The sequence below is a fragment of the Lathyrus oleraceus genome, chromosome 2 (genome assembly GCF_024323335.1).
Source record: "Lathyrus oleraceus cultivar Zhongwan6 chromosome 2, CAAS_Psat_ZW6_1.0, whole genome shotgun sequence".
Classification (NCBI taxonomy): Eukaryota; Viridiplantae; Streptophyta; class Magnoliopsida; order Fabales; family Fabaceae; genus Lathyrus; species Lathyrus oleraceus.
Window position 1 is genome coordinate 422,000,463 of NC_066580.1, and position 18,151 is coordinate 422,018,613.

At 34.1% G+C, this 18,151-nt stretch overlaps 1 protein-coding gene and 1 non-coding gene across 2 annotated transcripts; both read left to right on the top strand.

Moving 5' to 3' along the window:
* Nucleotides 1-2,473: 2,473 nt before the first annotated feature.
* Nucleotides 2,474-2,580, top strand: LOC127125159 (small nucleolar RNA R71). The gene has a single exon (XR_007804616.1). It is a non-coding gene; the product is annotated as a small nucleolar RNA R71 (small nucleolar RNA).
* A 9,252-nt stretch (nt 2,581-11,832) lies between these two features.
* LOC127119898 (bystin) lies at nt 11,833-17,768 on the top strand. The gene is made up of 11 exons (XM_051050263.1): nt 11,833-12,368; nt 12,765-12,888; nt 13,014-13,065; nt 13,205-13,532; nt 14,700-14,779; nt 15,176-15,223; nt 15,899-16,045; nt 16,888-16,960; nt 17,038-17,113; nt 17,346-17,433; nt 17,521-17,768. The coding sequence occupies exons 1-10, from the start codon at nt 12,021-12,023 to the stop codon at nt 17,423-17,425; spliced, it is 1,356 nt and encodes a 451-aa protein (XP_050906220.1). The 5' UTR covers nt 11,833-12,020; the 3' UTR covers nt 17,426-17,433; nt 17,521-17,768.
* Nucleotides 17,769-18,151: the final 383 nt, after the last annotated feature.

Below are 18,151 nucleotides of genomic sequence, written 5' to 3' on the forward strand. Positions count from 1 at the left end.
TGCAGGAGCATTACACAAGCCAAACGACATTCGTCTATAAGCGAAGGTACCAAAAGGACATGTGAATGTTGTATTTTCTTGGTCATCAGGATGAATTGGTATTTGAAAGAAACCTGAGTAACCGTCTAGATAGCAGAAATGAGAATGTTTTGCTAATCGTTCTAACATCTGGTCAATGAATGGTAAAGGGAAATGATCTTTTCGGGTTGCTTTGTTTAGTTTCCTATAGTCAATGCACATTCTCCATCCCGATTCGATTCGTTTGGTTATAGTTTCTCCTTTTTCATTTTCAATGACTGTTATACCTCCTTTCTTTGGTACTACGTGTACAGGACTAACCCATTTGCTATCAGATATAGGATATATGATACCTGCCTCTAATAACTTGGTTATTTCCTTCTTCACTACCTCACTCAGGATCGGGTTTAGTCTCCTATGGTGTTCCCTAGAAGTTTTACAGTCTTCTTCTAGCATGATGCGGTGCATACATATAGAAGGACTTATTCCTTTAAGATCGGTGATGTTGTATCCTAGTGCGGTTGGATATTTTCTTAAGATATGCAGGAGTTTTTCTGTTTCGAGTCTTCCTAGGTCAGCATTAACTATCACTGGTCGTTCAAGTTCTAAGTCTAGGAATTCATATCTCAGATTTTTGGGAAGTGTTTTCAGGTCTAGGGTTGGTTTCTTAAGGCGTTGCGTAGGGTCCGGTGTTATTGCCAAACATTGGTTAAGTTTGTCTTCTACAAGATAGTCAGATGATTTGTCTTTTTCTAACTCTGTTTCTTTTATGCATTCATCGATGATATCCATGAAGTAACATGTATCTTCTATTGCAGGTGCTTTCAAAAATTGGGAAAGAATGAACTCAATTTTCTCTTCTCCTACTTCGAAAGTGAGTCGTCCTCGTTTTACGTCTATGATTGCACCGGCAGTTGCTAAGAACGGTCTTCCCAGTATAATGGGTGTAACTTCATCTTCTCTAATATCCATAATTATAAAATCGGTTGGAATGTAGAATTGACCTATGCGTACTGGAACGTTTTCAAGAATTCCTACAGGATATCTGACGGAACGATCCGCTAGTTGCACAGACATTTTAGTTGGTCTTAATTCTCCCATTTCCAGTCTCTTGCATATGGATAAAGGCATAACACTAATACCGGCTCCTAAATCGCATAAGGCTTTGTCAATGACAAATTTTCCTATGTGACAGGGTATAGAGAAACTACCTGGGTCTTTAAGTTTAGGAGGCATATTCTGGATTATAGCGCTACATTCAGCGGTGAGTGTAACGGTTTCGCTATCTTCAAGTTTCCTTTTATTAGAAAGAATTTCTTTCAAGAACTTGGCATATGAGGGCATCTGCGTAATAGCTTCTGTAAACGGAATTGTAACGTTTAATTGTTTTAGTAGGTCAACAAATTTTTTGAATTGGCCCGCATCTTTGGTTTTAATAAGCCTTTGAGGGTAAGGGATAGGTGGTTTATAAGGTGGTGGAGGTACATAAGGTTCCTTCTTTTCTACGGTTTCCTTATTACTCTCTTCCTTTTCCTTAGGTTCACTTTCCTCAGTTGACTTTTCAGAGTTTTGGTTTTCTATCCTTGGATCAGACGGTCCTTCCACTTCCGTTCCACTTCTCAGTATAATTGCGTGAGCGTGGCTTTTCGGGTTAGGTTGGGGTTGGCCAGGAAATGTACCAGTTGGGGCAGCAGTAGGTGCTTGTTGTTGAGCTACTTGTGATATTTGCGTTTCCAGCATTTTGTTATGGGTAGCCAGGGCATCTACTTTACTTGCTAGTTGTTTAATTTGTTCGCCAGTGTGTACATTCTGGTTTAAGAAATCTTTATTGGTTTGCTGTTGAGAGGCTATAAAGTTTTCCATCATGATTTCCAAGTTGGATTTCCTAGGGGCGTTATTGTTAGGTGTAGATGGGATCGGCTTTTGATATCCTAGAGGTATAGTTGGGGCTTGATTTGGAGATTGTCCAGGTGCGTATAAAGCGTTATTACTCTTATATGAAAAATTGGGATGATTCTTCCAATTTGAGTTATAGGTATGCGAGTAAGGGCTTCCTTGAGCATAGTTTACTTGCTCCGCTTGGATTCCTGTTAGGAGTTGACAATCTGCAGGAGTGTGACCTTGGATTCCACAGACTTCGCAATTCTGAGTTATGGCTACCACGGTGGTTGGAGGTGATACATTTAAACTTTCAATTTTCTGGACCAGAGCATCCACTTTTGCATTAACATGATCAAGGTTACTTATCTCGTACATGCCAGTTTTCGTTTGAGGTTTTTCCACCATTGTTCGTTCGCTTCCCCACTGATAGTGGTTTTGAGCCATGCTTTCGATAAGTTGGTAAGCATCAGCATATGGTTTGTTCATTAGTGCACCACCTGCGGCGGCATCTATTGTTAACCTCGTGTTGTACAAGAGACCATTATAGAAGGTATGAATTACTAACCAGTCTTCTAAACCATGGTGTGGACAAAGTCTCATCATGTCTTTGTATCTTTCCCATGCTTCGAAAAGAGACTCGTTATCTTTCTGTTTAAATCCATTTATCTGGGCTCTTAACATAGCTGTTTTGCTTGGCGGAAAATATCGGGCAAGAAAAACTTTCTTCAACTCGTTCCATGTGGTGACTGAGTTGGAAGGAAGAGATTGAAGCCATCTTCTAGCGCTATCTCTTAACGAGAAAGGAAAAAGACGAAGTCGAATAGCCTCTGAAGTGACACCATTAGCTTTAACAGTATCAGCGTATTGGACAAATACGGATAAATGAAGGTTTGGATCCTCGGTAGGATTTCCAGAGAATTGGTTCTGTTGCACTGCCTGCAACAGTGAAGGTTTAAGTTCAAAGTTGTTTGCTTCGATTGCGGGTGGAGCAATACTCGAATGCGGCTCATCTTGCGATGAAGCGGCGTAATCTCGAAGAGCACGAGCTGGTTCTGCCATCTCGGGTATCGAAGGGAAAATATTTTTGAAATCAGGAAGTTCGACAGGAGGGAGATTGTTTGCAGCACGATATTCCCGAATTCGTCGTAAGACTCGGAGATATAGTTCGATATCGTTGATTCGTAAGTAGAACGGCTTGCCTTGTGAGCGAGCGTGTGGCATACAAATCAACGAAAGAAAGAAAAGAAAAAGAAAAGCCTTAGTCTCTACAGCGTAACAGAAGAGTTACGATATCGACTAAATAAAAGTCCCCGGCAACGGCGCCAAAAAATTGATCGCGACTTTATGAGTCGAATTTGGGGTACAAACTGCAAGTGCACAGTTCTATCGCGTAGTTTTAAAAGATATCGATCCCACAGGGACTTATGAATCGATATACCGTTTTCTAAGGTTACTTCGTAAAGCTAAGGCGGATAATACTTTGATTGTTCGGGGGAAAAGTTAAAACTAAAAATAAGATCTAAATTAAATATCAATTAAACGGATATCGGTATGCAGTTCGTCGTAATTAGGGAATCAATTCTTCGTTGGTTTCTTGGTTTTAAAATAAATCTTTTCAGTTGACACTATTGTTTAAAAGTCTTATCTCAAACTCTCGCTCTGTTGAATAAACTATGATTTTATATTAACGTAGTTGTCACTTATTAGTTAAGTCAAAAACCACTTTTTGAAAATAATAGAATCCGTAGAAACTCTTTTTAAGAAAACACTAATCGTTTAAACACCCTCGTCTCAAACTCTCGCTCTGTTGACTTAGATTATATGATTAAACTTAAATGCTTAACTCTCGTCCTCACATTTAACCTTTAAAAATACTTTTTGAAAAAGATTAGAATTTAATTAACTCTAAAAATTGTTTTCGCCCTGATTTAGAATTAATGTCCAATTTACACTGTCCAGTTAAAAAACTCAAACTCTCGTTCTATTGATTTTAACTTCTTTATGTCTTTTACTTTCGTACAAAAACCTTGTTATTAAACCTGTAAATTGGGACCATAAAAAGAGTGACTTTATTTTTAAACGTAATTTAACCAACTTAGTTTCGATTCCTTCATTCTGCTTACTTTACATACCGATACCTAAATAAATTAGCCAAACATACTAAACAGATCTAAACAATCAGCATGCATAAATAATTTCATCTCAGGCAGATAACATAAATAAACAGTAAAACAAAGCATATATAAATTCAAACTATAATTAAAGAACCTGAGTAATTAAATAGCAGTCTTGAACACTCCACCACAGACCGGTTGGATTTGTTCTTGAATTCTTCAATCGGACAGGAAAATAAAATTGAAGGAATAAAAATCTAGGGTCTAACGTAAGGTTAGATCTAGTGAAAGGTACACAATAGTTTCCGGTGTAGAAACTATTGTGCGAAAAATTAAGTAATTGCTGAAAAGGAAAATAGAAATTGCAAAGGAAATAATATAAAAGTTGTAAAAATAATGCTGTAAAAATATGCTTATGCTGCTGGAAGAGAAAAAGTGCGAAAAAGAGAAAACGACGAAGAAGAAAAAACGTGGAACCCCTAGGGTTTTCCGTAAGGTTACTATTTATATTGGTCACTTGTTGTAACTGTTTCCAAAGGTATTCCGCGTCAAAGTTCTTCACGTGGCAAATGGTCAGGCGTGCAAATAGGCCTCAACGTCTCTGAAGCCAAAAATATAGGAGACTGGTGTGACGTCCGTCACACCATGTGTTACGCTCGTAACACAAGTGGGTAAAGCGTGACGCTCGTCACAGCCTTTGTGACGCTCGTCACAGGTGCAGCGCCTGTGCTTTTGGGCTGGGCTTTGGCTTTTGATATTTGCTTATTTCCATTCCTTTTTCACCTCCTTTTCTTCCTTTTTCACTTGTGCTTCAAATAAACTACCTGGGATAAATAGAAAGAAAATACCGAGTAATATCGAATAAAATGAAATAAATTGAAGTAAATAATAGTATAATTTAATTAAATTGAGTCCTAGAATGTTATATCATTTCATGTTATCACATTCAAGGCCTTAGAGTTTCCAAGGGCTAATGCCTCTTTCTCTTTGTCCCACTCTTCTTCAGGAATTTGCATAATGATTCCATCTTTACCTGTCTTCGTTGGATGTTCCCATCCTTTGTTGACAGCTCTCTAGACCTTGCTATCTAGAGACCTCAAGAAGGCTATCATACGAGGTTTCCAGTCATCATAGTTAGAACCATCCAACATGGGTGGTCTATTTGAGAATCCTACATCCTTGTCCATGGTACTAGAAAGTAACGTCCCTAGATCTCACTCAGAAAATAACAGGCAGGGTGCCTGCTCTGATGCCAATTGAAATTCTAGTAACAGACTATCGATGTCACACTGGATGTTATGACATCCAATTCTGCGCAGACAGGAATGTATACAACAGGTAAATGTAAAGGACAGTAAATAACACAGAGAATTATTTACCTAGTTCGGTGACAAACACACCTACGTCTGGGGGCTACCAAGCTAGGGAGGAAATCCACTATAAGCAGTATTAATTCAGGACTTAAACCAACTGTTTAATCCTATCACTTAAGACCTACCCAATGCAATTTCAATCTAAACTAAGACCAGAGTTCCTACTCACTCCCCCTCAATCACCATAGTGATTACAACCTTTAATTAGTTTAAAGTCAATGGCGAAGTTATACTTTAAACAACTCTTGATTGTGCTTACAAGCTTTAATCAAGAAACACAGCACTCACGCTTAAAAGCTTAGAGTGACACAATAATTACAACTCAATGAACACCCTAGTCCAATGTAATCATCTAGGTGATAATTGCTTGGCTCACAAGTAAAACCTAATACAAGACACAATAAAAAATACAACAGTGAAATATGATGATATAATTAATTCTTCACGCTTCAAACCCCTGAGTTGCTGAAAGTAGGATTGCCATCCTTTTATAATGCAACACTTGGCCTTGTACTTGAATTTCCTAAAATTAAGGTTAATCAAGTTAACCTAATTTCCACATATTAGGGTGCTAACAAATAGGCAATATGTTAGGCCTCTTAATTGTAGCTTAGTTGTTAGTTTCCTGGATTTTAGCTCAGCTGTTAGATTCCTAAAAAATAGCCTGAGATAAATACTGAAACAGAAAAACTAACTAGCCTACACTCTAGCATATGCTGTCAGGAATGAATGTCATAACATTCAGTTTGACGTCCAGAACATAGGTCATATGCTAGGTCTGTTATTCTCCTGAACAACAGCCTGAAATAAATACTGAACTATAACAGAAAACCAACTAGCCTATAATTCAGTATCTGCTGTCAGGGATGAATGTCATAACATTCAGTTTGACATTCAGTAAATCCTGTATTAGCTAATCCTGCAGCATACTACTCAAGCATGTCATGACATCAATCAAGACATCAGAGTACAGTTAGTGTTTTAACACAAAATGCATCCAATAAAAAACATCTACAGAAGTGAAGTCAAACATAATTCAGATCAAGATCTAGCAAGCTCAGACCTCCATTGAAGGTAATTTGCAGAAATTTTCAACTCTTCGTTTCTCTTAATTTATTGCTCAATTCCATTGATTCTTGAGTTGTCTGAAGTCTTACCAATGTAGGCAAGAAGATTGAGTTGCTTTGAGGCCAAATCGAAGCAACTCAGATCATGAACCTCATTTTTCAATTCCACATATCTCTCAATATAATTGGAATTGGATGAATTGGAGGTGATATTCGTGCTCAGTGATGTTTTTTCTTTAAGATCATGTCCCTGTTTTATTTTTTGGTGATGGTTCATGTTGACCAGTCTGGTGAAGCTCACCGGAGAAGACAACCAGAGCTATGGCTCCGGCTATGATGTGTCTTGAGTCGGAACCATGGGATCCATCTTCCACGTTTTAATCTTGATCGTTCCTTGTGAATACCATGTATACAGCGCTGTTGACTTGGACATTGATGGAACGCGCGTTTTGGATCATCAGATCTGCCACCTCAATTAATGAGGGAGACCTGATGGTCCACGTATTTTTGGATTTTTTGAATTTCATTTTATTTCCATTTTCTTCAATAATTCATAATAAATTTAATATTGATCCAAAAAATATGAGACTTTCACCAAAAAATTTCAAATATTTTTATCTTTCATATTCGGAATTAAAATTATTTTTTGGATCATTATTAACATTTTTCATGAATTAATTGATTTTGCATTTGTTTTTAATTGTTTAAAAATATTTTTAAGTGTCCAAAAATTATGAAATTTTTTATCCAAGGTCCTTTGACCTTGTTTGACATATGATAAATCTCATGGCCATTTATTTGGTGTTTTGATGAGATTTTAGGATTTGGACAAAACATATTTGAATTTAATGCATTATTTTAATATTTTTAATTGAATAAATGTCATTTTAATTATGTTGACCATTTGTATTGACTTAATTGAGTTTAATTGTTTGTTGTTGGGCCTTGGTCAAGGTTGATTTGACTTTGTCAAGTTAATATCATTGGATTTAGGGGATTGATGGAATGTACATTCCATCTCCCAAAATGAATGAATGATATTAATTTGGTAAAAGTCCTCCTTTGACCAATTTGTGATCTCATTCATCCCTTTCCATCTTCATCTAATTCCCCTTCTTCATCCATTCATCTCCAATTTGCCAATGACATCTCAAAGTCCTAATGCTAGTTGATTGAAAGATTAACATGAGTATGAATGAGATTATGCCACACCTTTTGCATATTTTTTTGTGTGGTATGTTTAATGAACATAGTTCTTAATACTATGTCTCCAACATGCATTAACAGCAAAATTCTATTGCCCGACCTCAAATAGTTGTGACTTCTACATAAGTCCAATTACGATTGCTTAACATAGCGTTAAATTTGTGACTTAAAAGGCATAAGCATTCTAGTTAGTGAGATTGTAAGTCTCCCCTCTTCCATGGTATTGTGTGGAAACTTGGCCTTCTTTCCTTCCTTTGGAAGATGTTTTGGTTCAAGGATCCATGCTTGTGGCAAGTGGGTTGAGTGTTCTCCAAAGAATGTCTTGAAATCAAAATCAAAACCAAATTAACTTCTAACTTACTAACCATTAACTTTTACTTTCAAGTCTTTACTTTTAATGCAATTTACTTTTAGTATTTTATATCATTTGTCATTGTACATATCATTCTAATTGTTTATGTTAAGGTAATTTTCACTTTGTCCATTTGGACCATATTGTGTGATATTGTTTTGTTTGTATATACTTTGTTTGTTTGTGTGGTCTTTGGCCATTAATGCACTTAATAATAACAAAAACCCTAAAAGACTTTTGAGTGGACTGTTGGTTTGATCTTGCCCAATTGGACTTATAACTTAGGCAACACTCCTTTGCTAATGGACTTGGCCAATGCCAACTTGTTGAAGAATCAAAGTGCTTGTAATTTGCAATTCATCTGATACATCATTCAAGATCTCTCCAGTTCATCTACAACATTGATAATTGTTAAGCTGTTATTTTGAACCTGTGACTTGTGGAATTCATCTGTTGCAAGGGCTATACTGAAGAAGATCATTGAAGTGGATAAGCTTGGATAAGGCCATCTTTATTTGATGCCTTTGCTCTACAAGATTGATATAATTTTGCATTTGTGTGTTGCTTGAATAAAAGTCCAAGGGAATTCTGGGTTTCTATTGACATACTTGTCTATTGGACTGCTACCCATTTGGTCAGATCTTTTCAACTTTAAACTTTTAAATTTTGTGCATAGGGTAGTCTCTTCATCTCCTCCTCATTTCTTTAATTTCAAAATCTCTCCCTCCAATTTTAAAACCTTCTTTGTGTGAACTACTTTTGTTCTAAACTTTGATCACTTTCAAAAGAGATAGAAACTTTGGCCTTATGCCATTGCATTTTCAAACTTATTTTCTTAAATCAAACTTGTAAATAAACTTAATCATACTTGACTTAAACTTTCAAAAAGTCAAAAAGAACTAACCCATTCAAACCATTTTAGGCCATTATGCCTTTCAAGCTTAATTTTTGTTAAAACCAACATACTCACTTTGAAATTTCTAGCACGAACTACGAGGTTTTGATCCCTCATTTTAATGTTGGTACGTAGGCATAAGTCCGAAAGTCTTGTCAAACACAAAAATATAATTAATGAATTCTTTTCTCAACCCCCATTCTATTTGTTTGTAACATCACTTTGTACAAAATACATATGCACAAAAAAAGGGCTCCCTAGGAGTACATATGACACTTTGGGTGCTAACACCTTCCCTCTGTGTAACCAACCCCCTTACCCGTGATCTCTGACTTTTATTAGTTTTTATTTGAAAACTTCTTACTTATTGGATTTTGTTCGTACTTTTCCCTTTTCCCTTGGAAATAATAAAAGCGCGGTGACGACTCTTGTTAATTGATCTTTAGCTTGTCAATAGCTTGATGATCATGAATTTCCCGCTACAAAACCCACAAGCAAAAAAGAAAAGAAAACAAAACAAAGAGAAAGAAGCTCCTAACAATGACAAAACATATGTTTCATTTACTTCCCTATTCTTTTCGCCTTTTCAGATTTATCTTTCATTTTACTAACCATGTAAAATGCCCTAGTCTCCACAAAAAAAGTCAGAATTCATGGTGAAATGTGATGAAAGTTTGCATTTGACTCAACCTTTCCCTCCAAAGCATCAATCTACTGCAGTCACTAGAGTTGTGACCTCCAATTTTGAGGATAGGGAAAATCAAAGCTCATGCGGAGGGAGGGAGACTAAAATTGTTATCATTTTTTGTTTCTTTGTTAATTTTAAGTGAAAAAGTATGAGAAAGAGACTAAAACTGTTTAAATTTAAAATAAGGGGGATTAAAACTGTTTAGATTTAAAATAGAAGATCAATTTCGTGAATCAAGTAAAACAGGGGACCAAAACTATAATTAATTTATAATAATAATAATAATAGTTATTATTATTATATTTTTGGCTTAAATGCACTTTTGACCCCCTAATTTGATATTTTTTAAAATTTTAATCATCCTATTCTAAAAACCTTATTCCCTTAACTTTACATCACTTAGAAATTTGGTTCACCCCCCTATAATTTTGCATACATGTATGATTAGGATAAAAATATATATATTAATGATGATGAGTTGGATAATTTATTAATTATTATTATTTTACATAATTAATTAATAAATAATCATTTTATTTTAATTAAATAATTAATCATTTTTATTAAGTATTTTAAAATATAAATAATTAAAATTGTGAAATTAAGATTTTGGGGCCTAAGCCCATTTCATTGGACCAATAACCCAACACTCAATTCAAAAGTCAATGTTGGTATAACTTATATAAACACTATAACCAATTGACATTAAAACAACGTGGAACTTGCAAATGAGTCTTTTACAACTACTTGCAATGGATTCTCTCATCACATCAACTATAACAACAATAATCAATATCATTTTTTTATTCAAATAGACTTATTATTGAATGTGTCATGAACCATAAAGTTAGCAAGGGGGAAAATACTTTATTGATGTCCTGCTAAGCTTCTTAATGTTTCCACAGACCACGATTGCTAGGCTTGTTAGCAGAGAATCAAACATGCAGAAAGTTAGCTTTGGAAGCATTAACACGTTGTATGAAAGCGTGACCAATCTAGAAGAACGCCAATTTTAGACACTCGTGTGTAAACAAATGCTTCTTCAACCAAAAAACTCCATGAAAGACTATTACCAAAATTTAAAGATTAACATCGATGTCACATAGAAAACATGCTATTATGTGTGTCATGATTGTTATTGTAGTCGTGAATATAGTGGTGGATTGTTGACAACATTCTCAAATTTAAAATGTAAACGTGAGAAGTTTATGTCCGAGAAGATACATCTGTCTGATAATGAAACTATTCATGATTTTGAAGGATTTGTTGCAGATGTAGTGATTTTTTACATTTAAAATGATTTAAGTGTGAAACCAGATAGTTCTCAAATTTTATCTGTCAACCAATGAATCTTCTTGGGTTTGAAGATTTTGATGCTATCAAATTTATCATTATTGATGTCACTCACAAAGAGGTATGTTTTGTCTGTTATAATATATAACAAACTACTTCTTTTACAATATGATGATAATTATTATTGTTTATTTAATTTCCAAATTCTTACTTTGCTGAACCTCTCCTTAATAACAATGTGGTATTGATGAGAAAATCAAATAACAAAATTGGATGTGCTTTAGGTGATGCTGATTTTGTTGAAGTTTCCTAACATTTTCCTTTGGAATGAGATTTTGAATGAAGTGAGATTGAATATATCTCCAGTGTTGTTGTCATTGCTCACAATCAGGTTTAGAGTGTGTTTTTGCTTATGGTTCAGGACACATTCAATAACAAATTCATTTGAAAGTGATATTGATTATTATTGTTTTAGTTGATGTGATGCGATACTCTATTATAAGTTAGTTGTAAAAGACTCAATTGCAAATTTGTTTTAATGTCAATTACTTTTATTGTTTATATAAGTTATATCTATGTTAGTTGTGAATTGAGTGTTAGGTTATTGGTCAAATGAAATGGATTTAGGGTCAAAAATATTAATCTTAAAATATTAATTATTTAATATTTATTTATTTTAAATAAAAATGATTAATTATTTAATTAAAAAATATTTATTAATTAATTATGTAAAAAATAATAAATAATAAATTATCCTATTCATCAATATCATATTATTAAAAATATTTTTTTTATCCTAATCATCCTAAATGATATAAAGTTTAGGATAAAAAAAACTAACTTTTAAAATAAGAAGATTAAAAATTAAAAAATATCAAATTAAAAAAACTAAAAATCCATTTAAACCTATAATTTTAAACAACAATTTAAATTAAACCCTAAAAACAAACAAAAACCCTAAAATAAAAATAATAGCGGCTCTGCTCTCGTCAATTTGGAGTTGCAGTGAAGTCCAGGCAGCCGCAGAAACAAATACACAAAAGCTCCAAAATCGATACCTAAACCGTTGCGATTTACACCATACTTGAAAACTACCATCGATTTTTCAGTGAAGTAGAACAAGAGATTTATCCATGGCGAAGAAGAGAAAGGAGAGGATTCTAAATCCCGAACCATTCGTTCCAGAAGGTACTGAATATGCCAAATCCAAGAAAACCTCCAAAGCTGCTAGAAAGCACCAACAGGAAGGCGACCTCATTGATTCTCATATCAGTTCAAAGATTATGAAACAGGCTTTGATTCAGCTCAAGGAAGTTGAAGACGAAGATGAAACTAACGAGCAAAATGTTACCAGAAGTTCGTTCAACAGACTTGAAGAAGAGCCTCGCAAGGTGGAGGAAGATAATAACGGTGATGATATTGATAATATTGATGAATTTGCTGGGTTCGATGAAAATCAAAGCCAGTTTGGGGGATTTGATGTGAGTCATGTATCTCTTTGGTTTCTTTTTTGTTTTGTTTGGATGAGTTGGTGTTGTATTTATATGCAAATTTGGCTCTTTTAGAACTTGAGATAAATAACTTAGTTAAGTGTATATTCTAGCATAAATTATATATAAACTATATCTGTAACACAAGATAAAATGTATACAAACTGTATTTATATAAGTTATAAGCTGTTTTCATGAGCTATGGTAGAGAGTTTAGGTGGTAACTGCATTGTGCATTTTCTTCTTATATGTTGAAACTAAAAAGTTGTTAGTAATGGTTATTTATATTTGCCGATGATTTTGTATTGTATTGGATTTATTTGCTGTTCACCCTTTTTGCTTATTATAGTGACTTTGATTATTCTGTCTTGATTATTGGAAATTCAGGAAATTAACGAGGATGACGAGAAACTGATGGATGCGTTCTTATCCAAGGACCCAGGTTCCCAGACAACACTTGCGGACGTTTTGGTTAAAAGATTAAAAGCAAGTGATGCTACTGTTGCTTCAGGTAATAATATTAATCTGCATTTATTTATTTTCCTTATCTTTGTTTTATTATATTGATTGTTTTCAGCTTGATTTGGGTTCTGATTTTTATTCTTTCTTGTTGTTTATGAATTGTTATGTGTGCAGAGAATCGACCAATGCCTAAATTGGACACATCTGTAATGGAGATCTACAAGGGGTATTTACAGTTTCCATTTCAAATTCTTTTATGAACATGTAGATCAGATAAACGGATTCATTTCCATTAAGATACTTAGCTGGTTACTATGAAGTTTTCATATCTTGCATCACTTCTGGTGCCATCTTTCATATTGCAGGGTTGCAACTCTTCTCAGCAGATATACAGTAGGCAAAATCCCCAAGGCATTTAAATTCATCCCCTCAATGAAAAATTGGGAGGAGGTCTTATATATCACTGAACCTGAAAAGTGGTCACCAAATGCTTTGTATCAAGCCACTAGGCTTTTTGCTTCAAATTTAGGTGCAAAAAGGGCTGAGCGTTTCTACAGGCTTGTGTTGCTTCCAAGAGTGAGAGAAGATATAAAAAAGAACAAACGGCTGCATTTTGCTTTATATCAAACATTGAAAAAGGCATTGTACAAGCCTGCTGCTGTCTTTAAGGGAATACTGTTTCCACTATGTGAGGTAAATAATTATTTCTAGGTTTTTAATTTTTACGTTTCTAACTAATCATTGGTCAGTATTTTATTCAGTTCTGTGTGATATATTCTGTTAATCCTTCAGTTGATAGTAAAGTTCTGCTATTCCATCATAATTCATCTTTAAGCTTCTGAACATCTTAAGGAATATCTTTCTGATGCTACAGTTTGTGCAATCTAAAATGGGATATTAGTAAACTTATGTATTTGGATGTTGAGGAATTTGATGTGTTGCACATCATCTAGAGAATATAATGATATCCGTGTTTGTTTTTCTGTTATAATTATTGGAAAAAGATGTAATAACATGGGTGTAATTGGAAAAATTAATTAAATGTATGAATTCTGTTTGGAAAAGGTGAAATATCAATTGGTGTAGAATGGTGGGTTAACTAGAAACAGGTGATTTTAGTCGTTTCATTCATGTGCCATGAATGATTTGGCAGTAATTGTCATAGGTACTTGGCTGTTGACAGGTAAAACGTGCCACTATAATTATGGGGAAAACATGATCTTTTAATTTTAGGTTTGTCATATTGTTGTAAATCTCCCCTGTTTTTGCTTTTGTTGCCTTCTCTGTTTATTTTTGTTTTTGTTTTGTGTAGTTGCTTTTACAACTATATGCATATTTGTTATGGTACTATTTTTGTAAAGCATATCCACCTTCACTTATGTATTCTAGAATGACATACATTTCATTTTATTTAAGGAATTAATAATTTATATGAGACACACCCCTTGCTGATAATCGTGATTGTTATTTTTATTTAAGGAATTAATAATTTATATGAGACACACCTATTGAAGGAGAACAAACTATTTTATTTTTATTAATTTTACATAAGGGTATCCAACGGGTTTCTTAAGGGTTTTGTTTAAGGATTTCAAATAACGTAATTGTTCATTAAAAAGATAAGTATATATATCTCCGGAGTGTATTAACTTAAGTGCATAACTTCCTAGTAAATTTTTTTTTAGTGTATTAACTTAAGTGCATAACTTCTCGTAAAAAAAATTCTTTTTAGGTTTGCTAAACTCTCAGAACACTCGATAGCGTTTACCTTTACCTAAACCAAAGTGGTCTAAACATAACAAAGAAATTTGCATAATCATTCCTTTTCCTTTCTGGTTTGACATTATTTTTCATGTACAGTCACGCACATGTACTCTAAGAGAGGCAGTCATTGTTGGAAGCATTATAGAAAAGTGTTCTATTCCTCCACTCCATTCAAGGTATGTTAACTTGATCAATCATAACTTGGTTATCTTTTGTAATGTTGCCTTATCATCATTACCCAGTAATATTACTTACATCTTCTTTCATTGTTCATATTGATTGTACAATTGATTTCCAGATTTTTTCCCCATAGCACCTCTAATAAACTGAAAATGGATCTTTTGAATTATTTTAAATAGTAAATACTCTCTTTTTATGTTATATTTTCCTCTATTTACCAACTCTGAAGCAAGTCAAAAAGATCACGGAAAGTCTATTTTGCTTGCATCTAAAAGTTCTTGCTCGAAGTTGTTACTTAGTGTACACCTTTCATATAGTGATTGAAATTATAAGCTTTACCTAATTCTGTTGAGTATGTCGATACTCACCCTAACTTTTGGATGTTCATACAGTGTTGCGCTATTGAAGCTTGCAGGGATGGAATATTGTGGCACTACAAGGTATTCATTGTTGTAGACAATTGTTAGATAATAGTCGTAATACAATTTGGGTAATAGAATCGTTAGTGGGGCTTGAACCATGGCTATGATACCACGAAATAGGAGTTCAAATATAAAAAATTGCTCAAAATATATTTTCCGCGAAAGAATCACACTTTCGCTGTTGTATATATGAAGAAAGACTGATAGATAGCTGTGGACAATTTTTATGTTATGATAAAATTAAATGACAGAAACTGATAATCATAGCACTTAAATACGGTTTGTTCTTGATAACATGCCACTTTTGAAATTGGGCCCTATTAGAATTTGAAGACTTGCAAAAAAACATTTTAAGTTTTCAACAGAGAGAAAAAGTACATGCTTTTAGAGACTAACAAAAGCAACACAATTCAAATATGCTCACAACACACTAATTTAAAAAATGACATCTTTTAAGGACTAGATGTTCATTAAATTAAACTTTAATAATATCATGTAATAGCTTATTGAGTATTTTGACTCTTAAATTTTAACAATCTTGATTGTGAGAAAAGAGGCTGATCACATTACAACACATTTTGATGAATTGATTAATATGTTGATTTACTTTTGAAATAGAGCACTGGATGTTTTCTCAAAAACTCATTTTTCCCCTCAATATCTGATAGATGCTAATTGTGATAATAATTGCAGCTATTTCATCAAGCTTTTTCTGGAGAAGAAATATGCTTTGCCATATCGAGTGGTTGATGCAGTTGTTGCTCATTTCATGAGATTTGAAAATGAAACTAGGAAAATGCCTGTTATATGGCACCAATCACTTCTTGCATTTGTGCAGAGGTCAGTTTCACCATTTTATGTTAATTTTTGTTCACGTATCTGTTTATCTAAAGGATATCGAATTCGATCATGATTGATACCAACATTAACTAGGAAAATGAAACTCCATTAATTGAATTGACTGTTTTATTAAATTGTGGAAAACAAAAGAAAATTTGGATACGGAGAAACCATGTTGTCAATAGTGCGTTATAGCGGTAGTGGTGTAGCAAAGGGTCCCCTAGCCACTACAGGATATACAGTAGTGGAGCAGTTTGTTATAGCTGCAGCTAGTGGCCATAATAGCGGATATCACAGCCCTATAGTGCTGCATCTCAATGATATCAAAATATTCATAAAAATCCCTTAAAACTTGAAGGATAGGGCTTTTTGCCTGGGATATTTTAGGAAATTTTAAATTATAAAACACCGGAATGACATTGAGGCTTCTTCCCTCTTACCCTGTCCCACTTTTGATGTCACTGTTCACCCTTTCACTGGTCTGTCACAGCTAGGGAATGGGATGGAGAAGAGAAATGAATAATTGATTTGGACTGAGGTATTGTAATTTCATTCAGCCAAGTCAGTTCTCAACGGAGAGTCGATTATCCCCACATATTTTTCTCCACTTCTTATCATTTCTGTAATCACACTGATTTGAAGTAGTTGGAGGGACAATATTCCATGAAAATATTATTCTCTTAGACGTTCATCATATTATCTGATTCAATATTCTATTAATCTTGCTTATAAAAAATATCAATTGATCTCATGTGATTAAGCTGTCAAATGTTCTAGCAATGATTGACGCCCTTTTGACTTTTGGAACATTGAGCCTTTTCTGACCAAGCCTTTTGTTTTAGGTACAAAAATGAACTGCAGAAGGAAGATAAGGATAATTTAAAGCTTCTTCTGGAAAAGCAAAATCATGCATTAGTGAGGGCACTAGATCTGACAGCCTATTATCTTGTTTTCTTTTGTGGTTGTGACTGATTTTAATTTTCCTACTACAGGTTACACCTGAAATAAGTAGGGAGCTAATCAACAGCCGTAACCGAGGTGAAAAGGAGGATGATCTCATGTCAATATATATCCTTTTCTTTAATTTTTTTGCCCTCCCTTTCCCTACTCTGCTTTCATAAGGTTAGATACGAATGACATTGCATGTTCAGTGTGCCTTGAGTTAGGATCAGGGCATGCTTAAGGTGAAAAGTCAGAGCTGAATATAAGCATGTGTCTGATTCTAACTTATCTGGAACCAACCATATTAATGTTGTGAGAAAATATGTTGTTGCTTACTCTTTCCTTGACAATTCAATACCCGCTCCAGTATCTGTTATTAACAAGACTATTGAAGAAGATAGATTTGACATTCCAGATGTACCAATGGAGTTGGACTGATCATTAAGGTATGGTGATTCTCATCTTGTCTCTAGATTTTCCTATTTCAGTGATATGGCTCTTTCTAGTATTGAATTGCCAGTTTTCTGTGGCAGGTTCCTCTTGGAGAAAATGTTGTGTACACCCCCCTCATCATCTTCATACAGGAGTGTATCTCTCCGCAATTTTGTACCTACGGCATCTGTCGAATTGGATTTTCATGCTTTATGTATTTTTTGGCGAAGTTTAGACAACTGCATCTTTTTGCTTGTTTCTTTTTCCGAGATACTTACCATTGGAGCAGTCTAATTATTATTGACATTATAATAGATCATATAATATAATATTCTTCTACTGTTTTTTTTTTTGGCGTGGATTAAATTGTAGGGGTATATTTATTTCCTAATGTGAAATCAAGTTTTTTAATTAAATTTTTAAAATAACCATTGTTTGAAAATATTTATCAATATAATAAGTTTTCCAAAAACATGTAACAAATGCGTCAACTTGCATTGGTTCATCGAATAAAAATATTATTCATAGGTGTCACATGCACTTGTCGCATCCATGTCCATGACGTCACTAGGAGTGGCGCATGCATGTGTATCCGTCGAATGCAATGGCGCATGCATAGTCCATTCTATGTAGGTCTCAATGCATGTGGCTATTGCTCCAGTACTCCATCTATAAATATAACATGATTCTCCCATAATTTTTCACACATCTTACTATCTTATTCTATTTTTC